The following is a 20,148-nucleotide window of genomic DNA, read 5'->3' as shown; positions in this document are numbered from 1 at the left end:
TTTTTTTTTTTTTTTTTTTTTTTTTTTTTTGAGGCAGGTTCTCGCTGTCACCCAGGCTGGAATGCAGTGGCATGATCTTGGCTCATTGCAGCCTTGACCTCCAGGGTTCAAGTGACCCTCCAGCCTCAGCCTCCTGATTAGCTGGGACTACAGGGCATGCACCATCATGCCCAGCTAATTTTTGTGTTTTTTGTGGAGACAGGGTTTTGCCATGTTGCCCAGGCAGGTCTCAAACTCCTGGGCTCAAGCAACCTGCCTCAGCCTCCTGAAGTACTTACTGGGATTACAGTAGGGAGCCACCACGCCTGGCCCTATAGTCACATTTAGAAAAGGTAGTCATATACTCTTTTTTTTATGTTCCCCCCCTACACACACATATATGTATCTCTCTCTGAGGGACTATATATACACTTGCACATATATGCATATATGTGTGTATATACATACAAATGTGTATATACATACATGTGAGTATATATACATACCTAAGACTTTCCATGTCATCTGTGGCTGTTTAGGTAAATGTGCATAGGCTTCCCCAAGGCACGAGCCATGTCCTATGTATTTATCCAGGCTTCTGCAGCACCATCAGATTGTCTAGCACATGTTGCCTAGCACTTAATGTATATTGAGGCCAGCCACGGTGGCTCATGCCTATAATCCCCGTACGATGGGAGGCCTAGGCAGGCAGATCACCTGAGGTCAAGAGTTCAAGACCAGCCTGGCCAACATGGTGAAACCCCATCTCTACTAAAAATACAAAAAGTAGCCAGGCGTGGTGGCAGGCGCCTGTAGTCCCAGCTACTTGGGAGGCTGAGTCAGGAGAATCGCTTGAACCTGGGAGGCGGAGGTTGCATAGAGCCGAGATCATGCCATTGCACTCTAGCATAGGGGACAGACCAAGACTCCCTCTCAAAAAAAAAAAAAAAAAAAAAATGTGTATTGAATGAATGAACGAATGAATGGCTAATGCAGTTTCTAGGAAGTTAAACTGATTTGGTTCTCAGACATCAGTATTAATGGGTGTTAATATTTAAGGGTGTATAAACTGCAACTGAATACAGAGAGGAAATGAAAAAGCTTTGGCACATGAAGACATGGCTAAGCCGGGAACCTCACTACGCATCTCTCCCAGTGACTACAGCTTTTAACTCCTCCAGCAGACATCTACTCAGGATCTGAAACTGCCAAAAGGTTCTATGCTAGGCTGTCAGAGCAAGCAAAGTAGAACATGGCCACAGAGTAATGGAACATGGTCGTGAAGAAATCTTGCCTCCAGGAATGGTTACAAAACCATCCAGCGTCACATCTGTGCAACCCAAATCAGGCATTACATACAAGCAGATTAGATCATTTCAGATCTCACCCTTCATGCTGAAAAGGTGATTCACTATGGAGGTGATGCTTCTTTTGTGAACTTAAGTTTAGACCCTAATCTCAAAGGTCTAAGGCAGGGCATACACATTCAAAGCCTACAGGTAGGATAACCAGGTGGAGTGAGCCAGTGTGTAGTAAAAAAAAAAAAAAAAAAAAATATATATATATATATACACACACACACACATATAAATATATATATACACACACATATAAATATATATATATATATGCGCGTCAGGAGCTCCTGGGAGGGATCAGTCTGAAAGCAGAGATTAGGGGGAATGTTTTGGTTTGTTTTCTTTTTTTAATGACCCTGTGAGTATAAAGGACGCAGAGTTTCGAGTGAGCACTCTGACCTTACGATCCCCTCTAGCTATTTTTCCTGTCACTGGTCATGTTAACCTCAATCACATTGTCAAGGTGGTATCATACTGCCAGATTTCTTCATTATAAAGTGACTGTTTTTTCTTTTTAATTAATTTATGTGGGGAGAGATACTTTGAGACTATGTAAATATCCTGTTCTCCTTAAACTTCTCCCTCTAGTTTTAGCATCCATTTAGAATGCATCTGCTGCAATTATTATGGTAGTGTTCTAGCAGAGATGGCCTCTTCTCTGTATTCCTTCTGCATTTATTAACTGGAATTCTAAAAGGAAGAGTTGTCATTTCTATTTATTTATATCACTGTGGACATATTTATTTTATACTTTGGGTTTAATCCAGCACTACTTTATCGTTCACTTTTTTGCTCATTGGCTTCCAGCTTTGGCCATTGGGAGCTCTTTCAGGTTGCCTCCTGGACACTTTCAACAAGCTGCCCATATATATATATATATATATTTTTTTTTTTGAGCATTTCCTTTGTTTCTCACATCATAAGATACTCCAAGACCATCTTATATTTTTCTTACTCCAGTCCTGAAATCAATCACTTTTCCAACAAGCCCTGATTTATTTTATTGGAGAATGGAATTTAGATATCAAGATTTGGGCATATTAGTGGATGTTTTTAACTTGTTGTCTGCAGCATAAATAACCAAACATCTGTACCGAGGTACAGTACCCTTACATGGTGGTGTTAACCAGGCATGATTGTTCCCAGAAATCCAGTTTCTAATCATACTGGGGCTTGAGCTTCCTTAATACTGAGTTGGTTGGGCAGCGAGCTGGCAGGGTCTGAGTTTGAGATTAGTAAAGTAACTATGAAACACTAGCACTTAGAAGATGATGGAAATGGCATAGGGGCCTCTGGTAGCCCAGGAGCACACACACTGACATCAAGAAAAGGATATGGGGCCAGGCATGGTGGTTCACACCTGTAATCCATGCACTTTGGGAGTCCGAGGTGGGTGGATCACCTGAGGTCAGGAGTTCAAGACCAGCCTGACCAACACAGTGAAACCCCGTCTCTTCTAAATGCAATTAGCCAGGCATGGTGGTGCATCCTCCTTGGGAGGCTGAGGCAGGAGAATCACTTGAACCCAGGAGGCAGAAGTTGCAGTGAGCCAAGATCATGCCATTGCACTCCAGCCTGGGCAACAAGAGCGAAACTGTCTCAAAAAAAAAAAAAAAGAAAAAGAAAAGGACATGGAATCCAGGAAGCCATGTTGATTACATTGTGGAACAAAGACCCAGAACCTAGAGGCAGAAGTGTGTGAGAAGGTGTAGCAGTGTATTAGTCTGTTCTCACGCGGCTCATAAAGACATACCCGAGACTGGGTAATTTAAAAAGGAAAGCGGACCGGGTGCAGTGGCTCACGCCTGTAATCCCAACACTTTGGGAGGCCGAGGCAGGCGGATTGCAAGGTCAGGAATTTGAGACCAGCCTGACCAACATGGTGAAACCCCGATCTCTACTAAAAATACAAAAATTAGCCAGGCATGGTAGCAGGCACCTGTAATCCCAGCTACTCGGGAGGCTGAGGCAGGAGAATCGCTTGAACCCAGGAGGCAGAGGTTGCAGTTAGCTGAGATCGCACCATTGCACTCCAACCTGGGTGACAGAGCAAGACTCCATCTCAAAAAAAAAAAAAAAGGAAAGAGGTTTAATTGACTCAGAGTTCCACGTGGCTGGTGAGGCCTCACAATCAAGGCTGAAGGCGAATGAAGAACAAAGTCACGTCTTACATGATGGCAGGCAAAAAAGCTTGTGCAGGGGAACTCCCATTTATAAAACCATCAGATATTGTGAGACTTATTCACTACCCCATGATTCAGTTATGTCCACCTTGATACATGGGGATTATTAAAATTCAAGGTGAGTTTTGAGTGAGGAAACAGCCAAACCATATTAGGCAGGGACCTCCTGATAGAGGGTTGTATATGTTTCATTGCTGTGGTGAAAGCCTGAACAGGTGAGCATCCTTGAGATTCCATGTGACCTTGGCTGGCAAGGACTGGCTGGGTGTTCTCCAATCATGAGCTCAATGGGGAGCAACAGCATACCTGGCTTACCTCTGTGTGGCCACATGCCCCTTGCTCACAGCAGTGTCTGCCTTCCTTGCAGGAAAATCACCCTTCTCAGAGGCCCCAGGCATTTCTGGTAGATTCTATCAGAAGAGCCTCTCCCTAGTCCTTCTTTCTTAGCTGCCCAACCCAGCTGCCCCATTGCTGCCTATATTCCCTGGGTCTTCCCACTTGCCCTGGCATCAGATCTTAGTTTAGGTTTTCCCAAAGCAGATGCTGAGACAAGGACATGGGTGGAGGAAGCTTATATGGAAGGTAACCTTAAAACGTACAAATAACTGAGTAGGGCATGTAAGAGGGAAAGAGAAAAGTGCCAAACATGAGTATGTTAATCAGAACAGCAGCCCTATTTCAACCAGGGCTCATAGCTGGGCCCTCTGAGAAACCACGTAACAACACATCTCAGAATCACCCTTCCCAGTGCAAGGTAACAAGGGCATTTATCCTATGGCTCCTTTCCCCCTGTGGTTGAGGGTTGCCTGTGCAGGAAATAAAAACTTCCAGGTTGTGCTTCTGTGGTTACAAGAAGAGGCCAGAGATGGCCATCAATGTGCTAGGAGCTGTCTGCAGCTGCAGATGAATGCAGGTGGGCCAGTGAGCTCGGGGAAGGGGCATCGCCATCATCCAGAGAGACCACAGGGACAGCAACCCTGCTGTGGGGACACTGGCCACTTCTCTGCACTATTGGTGTTGCTGCCAAGAAAATAGTAGCCGCTGGCAACGCTGGCCTGCTTCTTCATGACATACACTTCGTCCTCTCACGGGAGCAGCCCCAGCCCTTTCCAAACTTCAGAGCAAAAGTTTCCCAACCCCAGAATGAGGAGGAAGTTCCTTCCTACCCCAGCCAAAACACCTCATTTCTTGACCAGGATTACCCCCTTCCAGGGTGATTGATAGAGGAAAGAGCCTTAGGTTTCCCAGAATATTCTCTTACTCCATGGCATCAATAAGAAAGTCACAGAATCATCCAAAGTTGGGACACATTTCCCAATGCCTCAATTATGCGGTTATGTCCACGGTCACCTGGTTATATTTACATTCACAACACTTAGGCAGTAGGTATGACTGAGTGAGAAATGGGATAAGCGATTCCAGGACGATGCCTACACAACATAATTCATCATTTCATGTGAACATGGCCCACTGCCTGTTTCTTATTGAGGTTTCCTGGCTTGGGATGTCTATGTGAATTTCCTTATGGTATGTTTCATTTGACTGATCCTTATCTTTGAACAGGTACATGTGCTGGGAACAGAAAAGGCCTATATTCAGGGATGAGAGTCATAAGGTTCCAGGGCTCTTCCTTCTGGTTTTCACAATAACATGTGACTGAAACAGGTATCATTCTTCAGGCTTCAGACCAAAAGGTTGCCTGTGGCAATAAAGTTCTACAGGAGGATGGTTTTGTTTTGTTTTGTTTTGTTTTGTGTGTGTGGTTTTCTTTTTCCCTGATAGACCCTAAAGGGTGCAATTTACACTGATCTTAATCTAGTCTGATAATAATATCCACTAGGCAAAAACCATTTGGTGTGCTATATGCTAACTGTTGAGTTTAGGGATATAAAAGTAAATGTGTCATATTGCTGTCCTCTGTTGGGATTAAAGGTGTGAGCCACCTCACCCAGCCAGAGGGGGCATTTTGAAAATTGTGAGTTCTGGAAAGTCACAGCCTGGTAGTATACAGGTCTGTAAGAGATCAAGTAGGAGTTTGGGAAAGGTTTTGGGAAAGGTTTCAGGGAAGAGGGGGTATTTTGGTGTTTTATTTTTGTTACTTTTTTTTTTTTTTTTTTTGGAGATAGGGCCTTACTCTGTTGCCCAGGCTGGAGTGCAGTGGCACAGTCATAGTTCACTGCAGTGTCGCCCTCCCCGGGCTCCGGAGATCTTCCCATCTCAGCCTCCCAGGTAGCTGCGATCACAGGTGTGCACCACCACACCCAACTAATTTTTGTATGTTTTATAGCAATGGGATTTCACCATGTTTCCCAAGCTGGTCTCAAACTACTGGGCTCAAATGATTCACCCACCTTGGCCTCCCAAAGTGTTGGGATTAAAGGCATGAGCCACCTCACCCAGCCAGAGGGGGCATTTTGAATGGGGCCTTACAGAAAAAGATCTCAAACATATAAGGAAGGAGAAAGGGCACTTTAGCCAAGACAACAAAAGAGTTTCCAGGAAGCCTCTGTTAATTTTGGTGCTAATGGAGGGAAAATGCTGTAGCGTCCAGGAGCCAGTGGGTAGGTGACCATCAGGGTTGGGTGACTGGGATATGAGGCTAACAAAGAAAATGAGACCCAGCTCCCAGGTCGTGGTTTTTAGCACCAACAGGATAAACCAGGACTTCTTGGAGAAATGCCTTATTTTAGACCTGGGGCAGGGAATATAGATGAGCCTAGAGCATCTTGCAGTGCCAAAAAGAAGTGCTAAGAAAAAATATATATACACGCAGCCACACATTGAAAATGTCCAAAACCAACCTGAGGGAGCTCCCAGTGGCTAAAGCTGGAATTATTTGGGGGAAAATTAATAATAGTAGTATTGGATTATAATCCAAAGTCTAATATAAATATCCTTAAATTGATACTGATATAAATAAATAACTGAACAAATAAACGGGAACAAAAAGACAACTCTTCCTTATAGAATTTCAAATACTTTATGTAGATACAACCCCTTCAAAAAAGGTGGCAATTAATTCCACAAATCCTTGAGTGGCTGATTTTAGTGACAGGCTTCCCGTGATTCGGGTGTGGAAGTGGGGATAGGGTAGGGGGAGGATATAAATAAAGGTTACTTCACTTCTGTGGTCTTCCTCCCCGGCCTACCCGTGGGAAAAATGTAGGAACAACCAAGCAGTCCTGACCATCCCTTCTCAAAATTGTCAAGGTCATGGTAAAAACAAGGAAAGTGTGAAAAACCATCACAGAACAGAGGAGGCTAAGGAGACATGAAGAGAAGTGGTATCCTAGACCGTTTCCTGAAACAGAAAAAGGGCATTAGAAAAAACCTAGTGAATCCAGATAAGATATGGGGTTAACAGTCATGTACTAATGTCATACATAAATAGCTGTGACATATGTACCATAGTAATGTGAGATGTTAACAGTAGGAGGGGAAACTGAGTTCGGAGTGCATAGGAACTGTCTGTACTGTTTGTAACTTTTATATAAATCTAAAAACCATTCTAAAATGAAAAGTCTATTTAAAATAAAGGGCCCGGCACTGTGGCTCACACCTGTAATCCCAGCACTTTGGGAGGCTGAGGTGGGTGGATCACCTGAGGTCGGGAGTTCAGGACCAGCCTGACTAACATGGAGAAACCTTATCGCTACTAAAAATACAAAATTAGCCAGGCATGGTGGCGCATACCTGTAATCCCAGCTACTTGGGAGGCTGAGGCAGGAGAATCGCTGGAATCCGAGAGGCAGACATTGCAGTGAGCCAAAATCGCACCATTGCACTCCAGCCTGGGCAACAAGAGCGAAACTCTGTCTCAAAGATAAAAATAAAAATAAAATAAATAGAGGCTGGTTGCAGTGGCTCATGCCTGTAATCCCAGCACTTCAGGAGACCGAGGCAGGCAGATCACTTGAGGCCAGGAATTCAAGATCAGCCTGGCCAACACGATGAAACCTCATTTCTACTAAAAATACAAAAATTAGTGGGGCGTGGTGGTGGGCGCCTGTAATCCCAGCTACTCAGGTGACTCAGGCAGGAGGATCACTTGAGCCCAGGAGGCAGAGGTTGCAGTGAGCTGAGATCGCACCACTGCATTCTGGCCTGGAAGACAAAGTGAGACTGTGTCTCAAAACAATAAATAAAATAAAGGAAGAAGATGAAGCTCACATTAGAGGACCGTGAACTAAGAGTTTTAGACTGTATTGTTTGAGTAGTGGCAACTAGTGATGGCTTATGAGCAAAACAACACAATCAGAAATGGGGCTTTAGGAAATAACATAGGAGCAGTATGGGGGTTGCTCAGAGACAGTGGAAGGAACTCCAGCAGAGCATCTCCTCATGAGAAAAGGATAGTGTCAAACTAGAGGAGTGACAGTTTGGATGGGGAAAAGCTTGAAGAGGACCTAGAGATATAGGGAATGAGTAGCCAGAGTAAACCAGGCTGATTCTATGTGGTGGATGTTGAATGGGGATGACTCCATGAACCCCAGGAGGAGGTGCATCTTGAAGAGTTTGATCTTGTTTACTTTGAGAGTCACTTTTCTATGCCCCAAAATGCTGGGCTGAAGTGGCAGCTATGCTAAAATTGAAGCAGGAATGAAGAAACAGGAGATCTCAGTTCCAATCTTGGTTTCACCACTAAAACATACCTCTGCTACTCTGATCACTCTCCTGTAAAGTCAGGAAGGTGGCTTTACAAACCTCTATGGCTGAGCTATCCAGTTCAGCAACCAATAGCCACATGCAGCTGTTAAAAGCAATTAAAATGGAACATTGATTTTCTCAGTTACACCAGCTAGATATCAAGTGCTCAATAGCCAAATGTAGCTAGTAGCTACCATATTGGATAATTAAAAAATGAACATTTACGTCATAGCAGAAAGTTCTGTTGAATAGCACTGCTTGAAGATCCTCCTCCTATAATAGTCTGATTTTAGGATTGTTGATATATGCTGCTATTTTTTTTTATGATTTAAAAAATGGGATATGTATTTGGATAATTTGCAACCCATAATCCTAAAAGAATTGCCAGAATGCAAAGATCTTTTTAATAATATTATTTCTGGTGAAATCAAACTCAAAATATAATACTTAGGACTCCTCCTTGTCCAAAGAAGAAATTAAACTAGATAATTGCTTTTCTGAAATAGTCTGCAAATTATAATTCACAAGAAGTACACAAAATAGGGTAAATAAAAGTGTGTATACAGGAAAAGCTACATAATTCCAATTTTTGCTTCCCTAGCAAGGTACTGTACATATACTACATCAACATAATAGAAATGGCACAGTCTCTGAGGACACATTCCACATTTTATTTACATTTTAAGACTAACTTTAATCTCAAAATCACATATCCATACACCTATTTCCTTTTTGTTGACTTCACTTAAACTTAAATGCATGGTTAAACAAAGACTGTAAACAAATATTTACCATGTCTGTTACATGTAACACACAAGAACAGCTTTTAACAGAAATTCATCAACTCCCCCCCAACATTTTTTATTATAAATACAGGTATCAAAACAATCCTGAACATATTTTTGATACTACTAGTAGTCAACACTCACACCGCTTCAAAAATTAACACATCTGTGACAATATTCGTTGTACCTGCTACTTTTTAAACAATTTCAACTGCAGCTCTCTTTCACTAAGCAAGATGGGTGAAGCATGCCATTTCTGTTTTCTTTCTTGAGATTTTCACTTTTTAGAAACACACATGCTTCCACTGCCATCTGACACTTCTCCACACGCTTTCTTCTTGTAAACCTGAATTATATTTCGAGTACTCCAGGTTTATGTTTAAATGACAGTGCCTTAACAAGAGAAAAAAAATTGTGCTGCATTTTTCCTCCTGTTACCTGAAAACATAATGGGTGTACATGTATTAAATATATTCTTACAGATGTCCAGGTCATGTTTACCAGCTGGAATTCTTTTACTTAATGTGTGGGTATTTTTCATTGTGATATTGAATCAAAACATTAACATGAGTAGAAGGTTGTTGATTTAAGACAAGTTTGAGATCCACTAAAATTAATTGTTGTATGTTTGTCCTTCTGGTGGCTGTGGAAGCTTCATATTTTCTTTGGACATCATTAGACGTCTTAGCTCTTGAAGTACAACTTTAATGCTATATGAATTTTGCCATTTTGCTAACACTGGTATGCTCCGGGCATCCACCATCCCACTGGAATTATTTATTCCATTCATATTAATTTTTGTTACAAATCTAACTGACGGAGAAGCTTCTGGGTATTTAGGTCCCCATTCTACTTTCAGGCTATATATTCTGTTTTCGTAATTTGTCCTTGGTGGCCCAATAATCATGCCTGTCCACCTTATAAGTGTCATATCTTCATCATCTTCAAGGCCCCAGCTAACCGTACCATCGCCTACTCCTTTTTGTCCTTCTTCAAGTTCTTCCAACAAGCGAAAATTATGAGGAACTTTAACTCCTGTGGAGACCGCCATCTTCTCCTGCAGCCCGACGCAGCCCATATGCTGCTATTCTTAAACTGAAAGAGGCATTTTCTCATCTCAGAAACTCAAAAGTTAGATGAAAGTTTTTTTTATTATTCTTTATAAATAATAGAGAAGCTCTCAAATGTCTTACTACGTAGAAAAAAGCATGGTAGAGAATGACTATGTGTGTGTAAGGGACACATATAATGTCTGTGTGTGCATTGAATATTTCTGGTAATAGTCTCTATGGAATGGGACTAGGGAACTTGGGACTGCCATGGAGAGGAGACAGTGTTCACAGCTTGAATTTTCTCTGTTTATATATTATCAGTCTTTTTGAAAGTGGTTGAGTGCATATGTAAATTTCAAGAGCAAAACTGAATTAACATATCAGTAGATATCAAATAACATTTGATATACTTCAACAGCCATTTCAAGTAAAATAGAAAGAGGAAACTACTTAAATATGATAAAGACCACTAAATAAAACCTAACTGAACATATTAAATAGTGAAATATCAAAGATGTGGTATTAGGGACAAACGAGAAATAATGGCTATTACAACTATTATAAGTGTTTTAGAGGTCTTAGTTAATATAGTAAGAAATTCAATTTTCATTTTTAGCGTTATGGCTGACTAGATGTTCAGATAAATCTTATTGGTATAGCACACTTAAAAAATCTGAATAAGCCTTTAACAACATATTTTTGTATGGGATGGCTAAACTGGTGTGAAAAGGAAGGAAATTCTTCTGATTCCCAAAACAAGAAGGAAGGATAAATCTAGTGGGATACGTGCTAATTCCTAATAACCTATCATTCCTAATGACCTATAGCCTGAAGTTTAAAGGGTCACACATACAGAGTCAGGAGACAAGTCTTGGGTAGAGTCTGAACAAGAAACGGTTGGATTCAAGCCCCCTGAATAGAGCTATGGTCTTGGAAGGGCAACTCTTTCAATGAGTGCAAAAGTTGTCCCACAGAAAGAGGCAATAAGGATATCTTAGCCTTGGATGTGAATAGAACAACTAAAAAGAAGTCTGCTTCAGATAACTCCTCATCAAAAGTCTATACTCACACAGATTTAAGGCTAGGATTCACACTACTTTTGTGACTTTAAAAAATCTAAATTGAAATTTTGGTTACAAGTTGTCCCAGGTCACTAGTGCCCCATGGCAGAAGCAAACATATGTCCTTCTTTTAAAGAGGAAGGAACTCTAAGCCCAAACCACAAATTCCAAGGAATATGACCTCAAAATTAGAAATCACCAAAGACATGAGCATAAGCCACCATAAGCACTGTCAACAGAAACAATATTCTATAGATTCATCCCACAAATACTATAAATATTAGAAACTGTTAAGCTATAGACTGGGCATGGTGGCTCATACCTGTAACTGCAGCACTTTGGGAAGCCAGGGTGGGAGGACTGCTTGAGCCCAGGAGTTCGAGACTAGCATGGGCAATATAGTGAGACCCCATCTCTATTTAAAAAAAAGAAAAAAAAAGTGTTCAGTTATAGAATATAAAATGAGTATATTTAATATGCCAAAATAAATGTTTTTAAAGACTTGAAAATGATAAAAGAACAAGAAACTATTAAGACTGGACAGGTAGACATGAAAAACAACCAAACAGAACTTCTAGAAATGAAAAAATGTGAATAATAATGAAACTAGAAACCTCAGTGGATTAGACACAGCTAAAGAAGGAAGTAATGAACCAGAAGAGAACACTGGAGAAATTACCCAGAATCCAGTATGGAGAGACAACAGAATAGAAAATGAGAAAGGGAATTCAAAAACATAGAGGTTATTCTAAGTAGATCTAACATACATAGCTAATTGGAATTCTAGAAGAAAAGAAAATGGAGTATAGTAAATATTTAAAGAAAACATAATGAATGAGAATTTTCTAGAATTGATGAAAGACATGAATCCTCAGATTCAGGGAGCTCAGTGAATCCCAAATAGGATAAGTAGTGACAAATCTACACCTACACACTTTGCAGTGAAACCTAAGAACACTGAAGACAAATGATTAAAAGCATAGAGGAAAAAAAATAGATTATTTATAAAGGAACAACAGACTGAAAGCTGTCTTTCACAAGGAACAAAAAAAGCCAAAAGATATTAATATTGAAGATATCAAAACACTTTGATGTCTTTAAAGTGCTGACAAAAATGATCAACTCATAAATTCATACACAGCCAAAAAAAAAAAAAAACTGTTAAAGTTAAGAGAGGTGGCTTTAAAAAGTTAGGAGAGGCTGCCTGGCATGGTGGCTCACGCCTATAATCCCAGCACTTTGGGAGGCCAAGGCGGGCGGATCACGAGGTCAGGAGATCGAGACCATCCTGGCTAACATGGTGAAACCCTGTCTCTACTAAAAATACGAAAAATTAGCTGGGCGTGGTGGCAGGCACCTGTAGTCCCAGCTACTCGAGAGATTGAGGCAGGAGAATGGCATGAACCCGGGAGGCAGAGCTTGCAGTGAGCCGAGATCGCGCCCCTGTACTCCAGCCTGGGTGACAGAGTGGGACTCAGTATAAAAAATAAAAAGATAAAAAGTTAGGAGAGGCCGGGCTCAGTAACTCATGCCTGTAATCCCAGCACTTTGGGAGGCTGAGACGAATGGATCCCCTGAGCTCAGGAGTTCAAGAATAGCCTGATCAACATAGTGAAACCCGATTTCTACTAAAAATACAAAACTTAGCCAGGCAGTAGTGGCATGCACCTGTAATCCCAGCTACTTGGGAGGCTGAGGCAGGAGAATCGCTTGAACCCAGGAGGTGGAGGTTGCAGTGAGCCGAGATCGAGCCACTGCACTGCAGCCTGGGTGACAGAGTGAGACTATGTCTAAAAAAAAAAAAGAGAGAGAAAATAAAGGCATTTTCAATAAACACAAACTGAGAAGGTTTACTACCAATAGACCCCCGCAAAGGAATTTCTAATGAATGTACAATAGGAAGGAAAATGAACCCCCCAAAAATATCTATAATAGTGAACAAAGATTATCATGGTGGGTAGATCAAAGCCATAACTAAATTAATATAGAATAATCACATTAATATCTAATTTGTTAATTAAAACAAGATAGAATCAGAATCCCATACAACTACAGCACATAAATCAGGAATTATGTGATTGAAGTCAAAGCGTGCTGAGGTCTTTGTATTGTTTAGCATATGAGTAAAGATACTAATTAGCTTAAGATTTTATTAAGTTAAATATGAATGATGAATTTTCTATCATAAATACTGAAATAATAGAAACAGAGTATATAACCTCCCTACTAATCATGGGGAGAAAATGGAATGAGAAAGAATAAACACATTAATCCAAAGAAGGCAAGGATGGAAGGGGGAGAAGAATCAGAAAACCCACTAAATAGAAAGTTCACAGTAAGTTGGTAGAAGTGAATCCAAGTATACTGGTACACTCAATATCAGACTAAATAACAAAACAAATTCTTGCCAAATACTATATACAGGAGATAGTTTTGTTTTGTTTTGTTTTGAGACAGGGTCTTGCTCTGTTGACCAGGCTGGAGAGCAGTGGTATGATTACAGCCGACTGTAGCCTCTACCTCCCATGCTCAAAAGCAATCCTCCCATCTCAGCCCTCCAAGTAGCTAGGACTACAGGCGTGTGCCACCATGCCCAGCTAAGTTTCTTATTTTTTGTACAGGCAGGGTCTCACTATGTTGCCCACGCTGGTCTCCAGCTCCTGGCCTCAAGCAGTCCTCCTGCCTCAGCTTCCCAAAGTGCTGGGATTACAGGGGTAGAGCCACCATGCCCAGCTGAGATAGTTTTAATAAATGAGGGACACACAAAGGTTGAAAGAAAAAGGGTGGAAATAATTATGTATACTGGACTAAATTTTTTAAAGCTGGGGTAACTATTTTACATCATACAAAATAGACTTTAAGGCAAAAGGCATTACTGCAGAGAGTCACTACATATTAATAAGAAATTAAAGTCACTAGGAAAATATAGAAATTTTAAACTTATATGTACTTTTGTATATCAAATACTTAAAAATTTAAAATGATAATCATTACTTCAAGAATTTGACAAACCTATCACAGTGGCAGTTTTTAACATATTTTTTTAATAACATATTAAGAAAAAAGTTCATAGAGAATGTTTGAGCAATACAGTCAATCAGCTCTAACTAATCTGCATGTAGCATATGATACCCTGCAAACTGTATTCTTTTCAACTGCTCATGGAACACTTAGGAAATTTCACTATGTCCATAAAGCAAACCTCAACAAATTAGTATACAGACCAAATTCTCTGACTACAGTGCAAGTTTCTCTCCTAATATACTTGGAGACAGAAGTATTTTTTAAACAACTCAGGAGTTGCTCATACTGGAAAGAGTATTTTACATATTGTAGTTCTTGAAGGGTGGTTACATTAATATAGTGTGGTATATATGACAACTGTGTTTGTTAGAACATCTCAGTTCTCCCACCATTCAGGGTAATTGAGTTTATTCTGCCTTGTCTGTATGCGTCAGAACTTTTGAATACTGTTTCATTGTTTTCTATGTATAATCTCTCCTAAAGCAAATTTGGGTAATACCTTCAAAAACAACTCAAAGATTCACAAAATAATCCACCTGAGAAAATTTTCTAAATCACATCCTATCAATTTCAAAATCATGCCTAATACTTATGGAGAGTTCAATTAGTTATGAACAATTTGTGTAACTATGGAAACATGAGAGAAACAGTTTCCTGGAAGAATAAAACTTCAGCAATAGAAAACTTTATGGAACTAGCTGAAATTAGCCCACAAAAGAACATTATCTTTAAATCCTTACTAACGTTGAGTAAATTACTATTAAGCTATAGAAATATTTGAGTGGGCCTCTTTGTGTTAAGAGTTGAATACCTTAAAGATAAAGGAGGGGTAGGAATAGCAGAAGTTCTCAAAGTAATCTTTTATTTAAAATGTCAGAAAATTAAAATATGTCACATAAGTCTGCAAAATAGAGATAACAGTGTTTTATTTGCATACCCAGAGAATGCTGAAGACTCAACCTGCAATAGGACTAATAAAGGGATTTGGTAAGATGACAACATACAAGGAAAAAATCTGTAAGGCAATAGCTTTCATGTTCACCAGCAGTAATCAATTAATAATACATACACACACAAGATGTTTATTGCGACTTTATTACAAATAGGGAAAATGTGGGTTATAACCTGGCTGTATGTCAAGTTATAAGTCATATAATGCAATATGCAGTTTTGAAAAAGAATGAGTTATATTCATATATTGACCTAAAAAGACTTATGATATATATATGAGTGGAAAAAAGCCAATAGCAAAACTATATATACACTATAATCTCATTTTTATTAAAAGAGAAAGAGAAGTCCGGGTGCGGTGGCTCATGCCTGTAATCCCAGGACTTTGGGAGGCTGAGGTGGGTGGATCTCTTGAGTCCAGGAGTTCGAGACCAGCCTGACCAACATAGTGAAACCCCATCTCTACTAAAAATACAAAAATTAGCTGGGCGTGTTGGCGCATGCCTGTAATCCCAGCTACTCAGGAGGCTGAGACAGGAGAATACCTTGAAACCGGGAGGTGGAGGTTGCAGTAAGCTGAGATTGTGCCAGTGCACTCCAGCTTGGGCAACAGAATAAGACTCCATCTCAAAAAAAAAATATAAGGAGAGAAAGAGAATATTAATATACACACAATAAGGATTACTTTGAGATATATTTTTATGCAAATCCACTTAATATCAATATCAATGCCTACAATAAAATATCCAACAGCCAAAATTAAAAGCAGGAAGATAAACCCAAAGCATAATGACTAAAATGGAAAGAAGTAAAGCAGAATTACATTCCATAAAACATTTGCAACGCAAAACAAAGCCACAAAAATGCTTCTCCTAAATAAGAAATACCAGATGCTAAAAAAAAAAAAAAGGAAAAAATTTAATTTTAGGAAGAATGCACTACAATTTTAGTATCATAGACTAGTTAAATATATTAGTGGAAACAGAAAAGCAATGGATGCTTCAGTAAGTAAGGTGTGAAATCCAATAATGGAAAACACATTTCTCTAAACTCCTAACACTTCTGACACCAAATGTGTGAGTTTTCCACACTAAGCAATTTTCCAGTTCTCTGTGGACACCAACAGGGTGTCCTACAATTTAATTTTGATACTACTGGCCCAAAGTTAGCACAGCCCTCACAGGTTAAGGGCTCAGTGCCACAAGAGTGTCCCCACTTCAGTTGGCATTCGCCAAGTTCAGACTTCCCGTACTTCTGACCAACTAGCTATAATAGATCAGGGGTTCCAAAACCCCTTCCTCAGATATGATTATTTGCTAGAATGGCACACAGAACTCAGGAAGGCACTTAGGTTTACTAGTCTATTATAAAGGATAAAACTCAAAATCAGCCAAGAGGAAGAGATGCATAGGGGGCATGGTTTGTGGGAGAAGCACAGAGCTTCCATGCCTTCTCATGTGCACAACCCTCCAGCACCTTCATATATTTACCAACCAGGAAGTCCTCTGAACATTTTCGGCCAGAGTTTTTATGAAGTGTCATTAAGTAGGCATAATTGGTTAAATCACTGGCCATTGATAGGTGACCTCCAGCTTCCCTTCCCTTTCTCATGGGTCGGGGATATGAGGCTGAATGTTCCAATCCTTTAATCATACGCTTGGTTCTCCTGGCAATCAGCTCCCCCATCCTCAGAGCTTTCCAAAAGTTGCCTCATTAACATAAACTCAGATGTAGGTGAAAGGGGCGTGTTATGAAAAACAAAAGATGTTCCTTTTACCTTAATCATTTTAGAGCTTTTTCAGGAACTGGGGACAAAACCCAAATATTATAACAAAAGATGCCACTGTCATCTTTCAGAAAGTTACAAGGGTTTTAGGAGCTCTGTGCTAGGAAGGGGGATCAAGGAGACAAGATGTATATTTCTTATGTCACACCATTTTTTAAAAAATAAGGATGAAATAGACAACTGCGCAAGAAAAAGTTATTGACCTAGAAAACAGACTCAGAGACCTAAGCTGAAAATCTGTTCAATGCCAAATTTTAAATATGAAAATTTATAGACAATGATGTAATACAGCAGAGCTAGCAAATAAATGGCTCCTCCTCACTCCTCTCCTCCCCACCCAACCCTCTCTCACAACAGTCATCAGTAATCTTTGCCTGCAATCTTTTCCTCTGAGCCAAGACAAGACCAGAAGGTTCTTAACCTAGCATTTTGGGCAGCCTCTATCCAATGCTTATAGTTGCAAAGTAAGATTAAAATAATTTGCTTCTATAGAGACAATTACATCATCCAAAAATAATGGGAAAAAGTGAAAGAAAATAACTTGTCATTTTTTTAGTAGGAGAGGATCCAAGATAAGAATTCAGCCTAAAAATGGATAAGGCACACACAAGGTCTCTTCAAGATGTAAGAAGAAGACATTTAGATATATTCTTGTTAAATGCCTGAACTTTAGAGATAGAGATGGCTTGAAACAACTAAGGAAAACATTTCAGGCCATCACAGGTAAGAATAGCTTGAGATTATCCTACTGATATCTGCTTAAAAAAAATTCACAAATCCACAGAACCTGCATAAATTCTCCATTGGGCAACTTTATCTTCAAAGAATGACTCAAGGGGCATTGGCTTAGATAAACCACAGTTATTTAAAAATAAATAATGTAAGCATTAGGAGAAATATTGATACATAGTAAAATTTAATTTGTTTGTATAGCAGCCCTTATAAATTAGAAAAGATATTTTAAATGTGTGCAGTTCTGTCAATCTTAAATGAATTAGAACCAATTAGGTGAGTTCTAGTAGTAGACAACCAATTTCCTGTTAAGGAGTCCAAAGTTGTTTTTTTTCTTTGTAATAGATTAAAATATGAATTTAGATTAATAAAATGATTAGACTGAGTTTTTCCTTTAAGTATTAAGGTGCTATGTCATTGCATAAAAAAACCATTGATTTTAAAACACACCATTATATAAGTACCACTCAGAAAGTGAAAAATCACTTTAAGCTATTACTCAATGCTTTCTTGTTGCTGATTTTTATTTTATACTTTTTGAAGGTGCTCATGTAGGCTTATTGAGACATGTAAGTAATCATACTATGAAGAGCTATGAGCAAGTTCACGCCTATGGAAACAATGATAACTCTTAGACCTTCCACCTAGCTGGCAGCCATTGTAGGATGCCAGTAAGACACAACCTGACTTTAGGGATGTTAAAGTGTGAAAAATATGTGCCTTAGAATTGATTAAATATGACACATTAAGTAAGTTACCTTCCAGGTGGGTTTAAAAGGAAAGAAGGTACTTAAAACAGATAAATATGATTGGATGTGACACAGACTGTACTACAGGAATGTACAAAATGCCTTGACTCACTCAACAGAGAAGGTTTTCTAGTCGGAGCACAGAGATGTCCCTGGAGAAGGTAGAATTGAAAAGGAGAAAACTCCAGAATGATAGAGTTCAAATATGACAGGCTAGGTAAAATGCCCCTGGGATCTGGGGATTCAAGTCATGATCACCAGGCTCTTACAGTACTGATGCTGCTGGTGCCACCATAAGGTGATGAGGGGACAGCAGTGTCCCTCTGCTGGTAGGCATCCAGTATCTATTGTTGCGAGAGTACATGCATGCTTGAGTGCATGAGAGACCGAATAAGTGAGTAAGTGCATGCGGTAGGGTTGTCCGGGGCCCAGCATAACAGCTGTTCTCTTTTCCCTTGTCACCCTCAGAGAAACTGGAGAGCGAGAAGCTAAATGTGGCTGAGGTCACCCAGTCAGAGATTGCTCAGAAGCAAAAACTGCAGACTGTCCTGGAGAAGATCAATGAAACCCTGAAACTTCCTCCCAGAAGCATCAAGTGGAATGTGGATTGTGAGTTGAACAAAGGAAAGGGGCACCATTAAACAATGCCTGTGGTCCCTGCTATGGGGCTTCCCCAAGAAGCCATCCATAAGCTTAGCAGGCTTCGGGGCAGGGGGGCCAAACTCATTTATCTTTGAACAAGATGCTCCGCTTCCTTAGAACTTGGAAGAAGTTCCGTACGTACCCTTGGGGGAAAATAACAAAATGTCAAAATCTCACGTTCCTCTTCTGTAAAAGGCTTTCCATAGAAACCTCATGTGAAATGGCAAAGGGAAGGAAACTCATTCACTGAGCTACTTTCTTCTAAGTCCCAGCTCAGCCTTTTGAGAAAGCTGTTGTCTGCAGCTTGGAGAGGCTTGGAAAGCTGAGGTCCCCACATCCACACAGCTGAGAAGCAGGGAGCAAGGATTCAGCTCTGTCTATTGCAAAGCCCACACCTTTCTAACCCCCCTTCATTTTCTAGAAAGAGCAAAGATATGGCTGAGATCATAGGCACTGGAACAAGATGTTAAAATTCAGTTTTTTACAGCTAGCATAGCTCAGAGACCTCAGAAAGCATACATTGTTAGTTTATAATAATTATTAGTTTATAAATTATTAGTTCATTTGCTGCTTCAAAGGCCTGGTGTCTAATACAGACTTAATGAGTCCCTATCAGAATTAATCGGGATTAGGTGAATCTAGCAATAACAACTGGATTCCAAAGTTTATTGTAATAGATAAGAATAGGAACTTAGATTAATAAAAGATTAGATTAGACTGTGTTTTGCCTTTAGGTATTAAGGGGTTAAGTACTATGCTTTATTGCGTCTAACTTATACAACTTAAAATCAACAGCCCCCTACGAATAAAAAAAAGAGAAAAAACCTTTCAAACTTGGGAAAGAAAAAGGCATCTTCACCTCTAAAGTTAGAAACCCAGTAACTGCCAGTCACAATCTCTCCAGCAGGTCTCTAACATCTGACATTGGGGCTGAGACACCAAGTGCCTCCTCAACATAATTACACATTTTCGTGCACAGCGTGATGAGCTACTTTGCACAGCAGTGTGACGCTGGGAACAGGGCACAGGGCATTCTCTGCCCGCAGAGGGAGACACCTGAGGGCAGGAGGAGGGAGGCCTGCTCTGGGCCCTAGATGCTATCAAGGAGAGGGGCTGTTTCCCTGTGTTCCAGGAATGCTAGTATTGTCAATGGGGGAGAACAAGGCAGCGCAGGGAGGTTGATGACTAGTTTGAGAAAT

General features: G+C 40.1%; 2 protein-coding genes across 3 annotated transcripts in view; one reads left to right on the top strand and one right to left on the bottom strand.

The window, feature by feature from the left end:
- Window positions 1–20,148, top strand: part of PARVA (parvin alpha) — a 161,758-nt gene that overhangs the window by 109,991 nt on the left and 31,619 nt on the right. For both annotated transcript variants that reach the window (XM_050757433.1, XM_050757434.1), the window contains exon 5: window positions 18,776–18,916. In XM_050757433.1, the coding sequence (XP_050613390.1) occupies window positions 18,776–18,916 (141 nt within the window). The remainder of the gene's footprint in view (window positions 1–18,775; window positions 18,917–20,148) is intronic.
- Window positions 8,817–10,023, bottom strand: LOC126935663 (ubiquitin-conjugating enzyme E2 variant 2-like). Its single transcript, XM_050757446.1, has one exon. It carries the CDS (start codon window positions 10,001–10,003, stop codon window positions 9,566–9,568), a length of 438 nt encoding a protein of 145 aa, XP_050613403.1. The 5' UTR covers window positions 10,004–10,023; the 3' UTR covers window positions 8,817–9,565.

The sequence above is a fragment of the Macaca thibetana genome, chromosome 14, assembly GCF_024542745.1.
Source record: "Macaca thibetana thibetana isolate TM-01 chromosome 14, ASM2454274v1, whole genome shotgun sequence".
NCBI classification, from domain to species: Eukaryota; Metazoa; Chordata; class Mammalia; order Primates; family Cercopithecidae; genus Macaca; species Macaca thibetana.
Note: the sequence above shows the minus strand (reverse complement) of the source record. Positions and strands in the feature narration are given on the sequence as shown.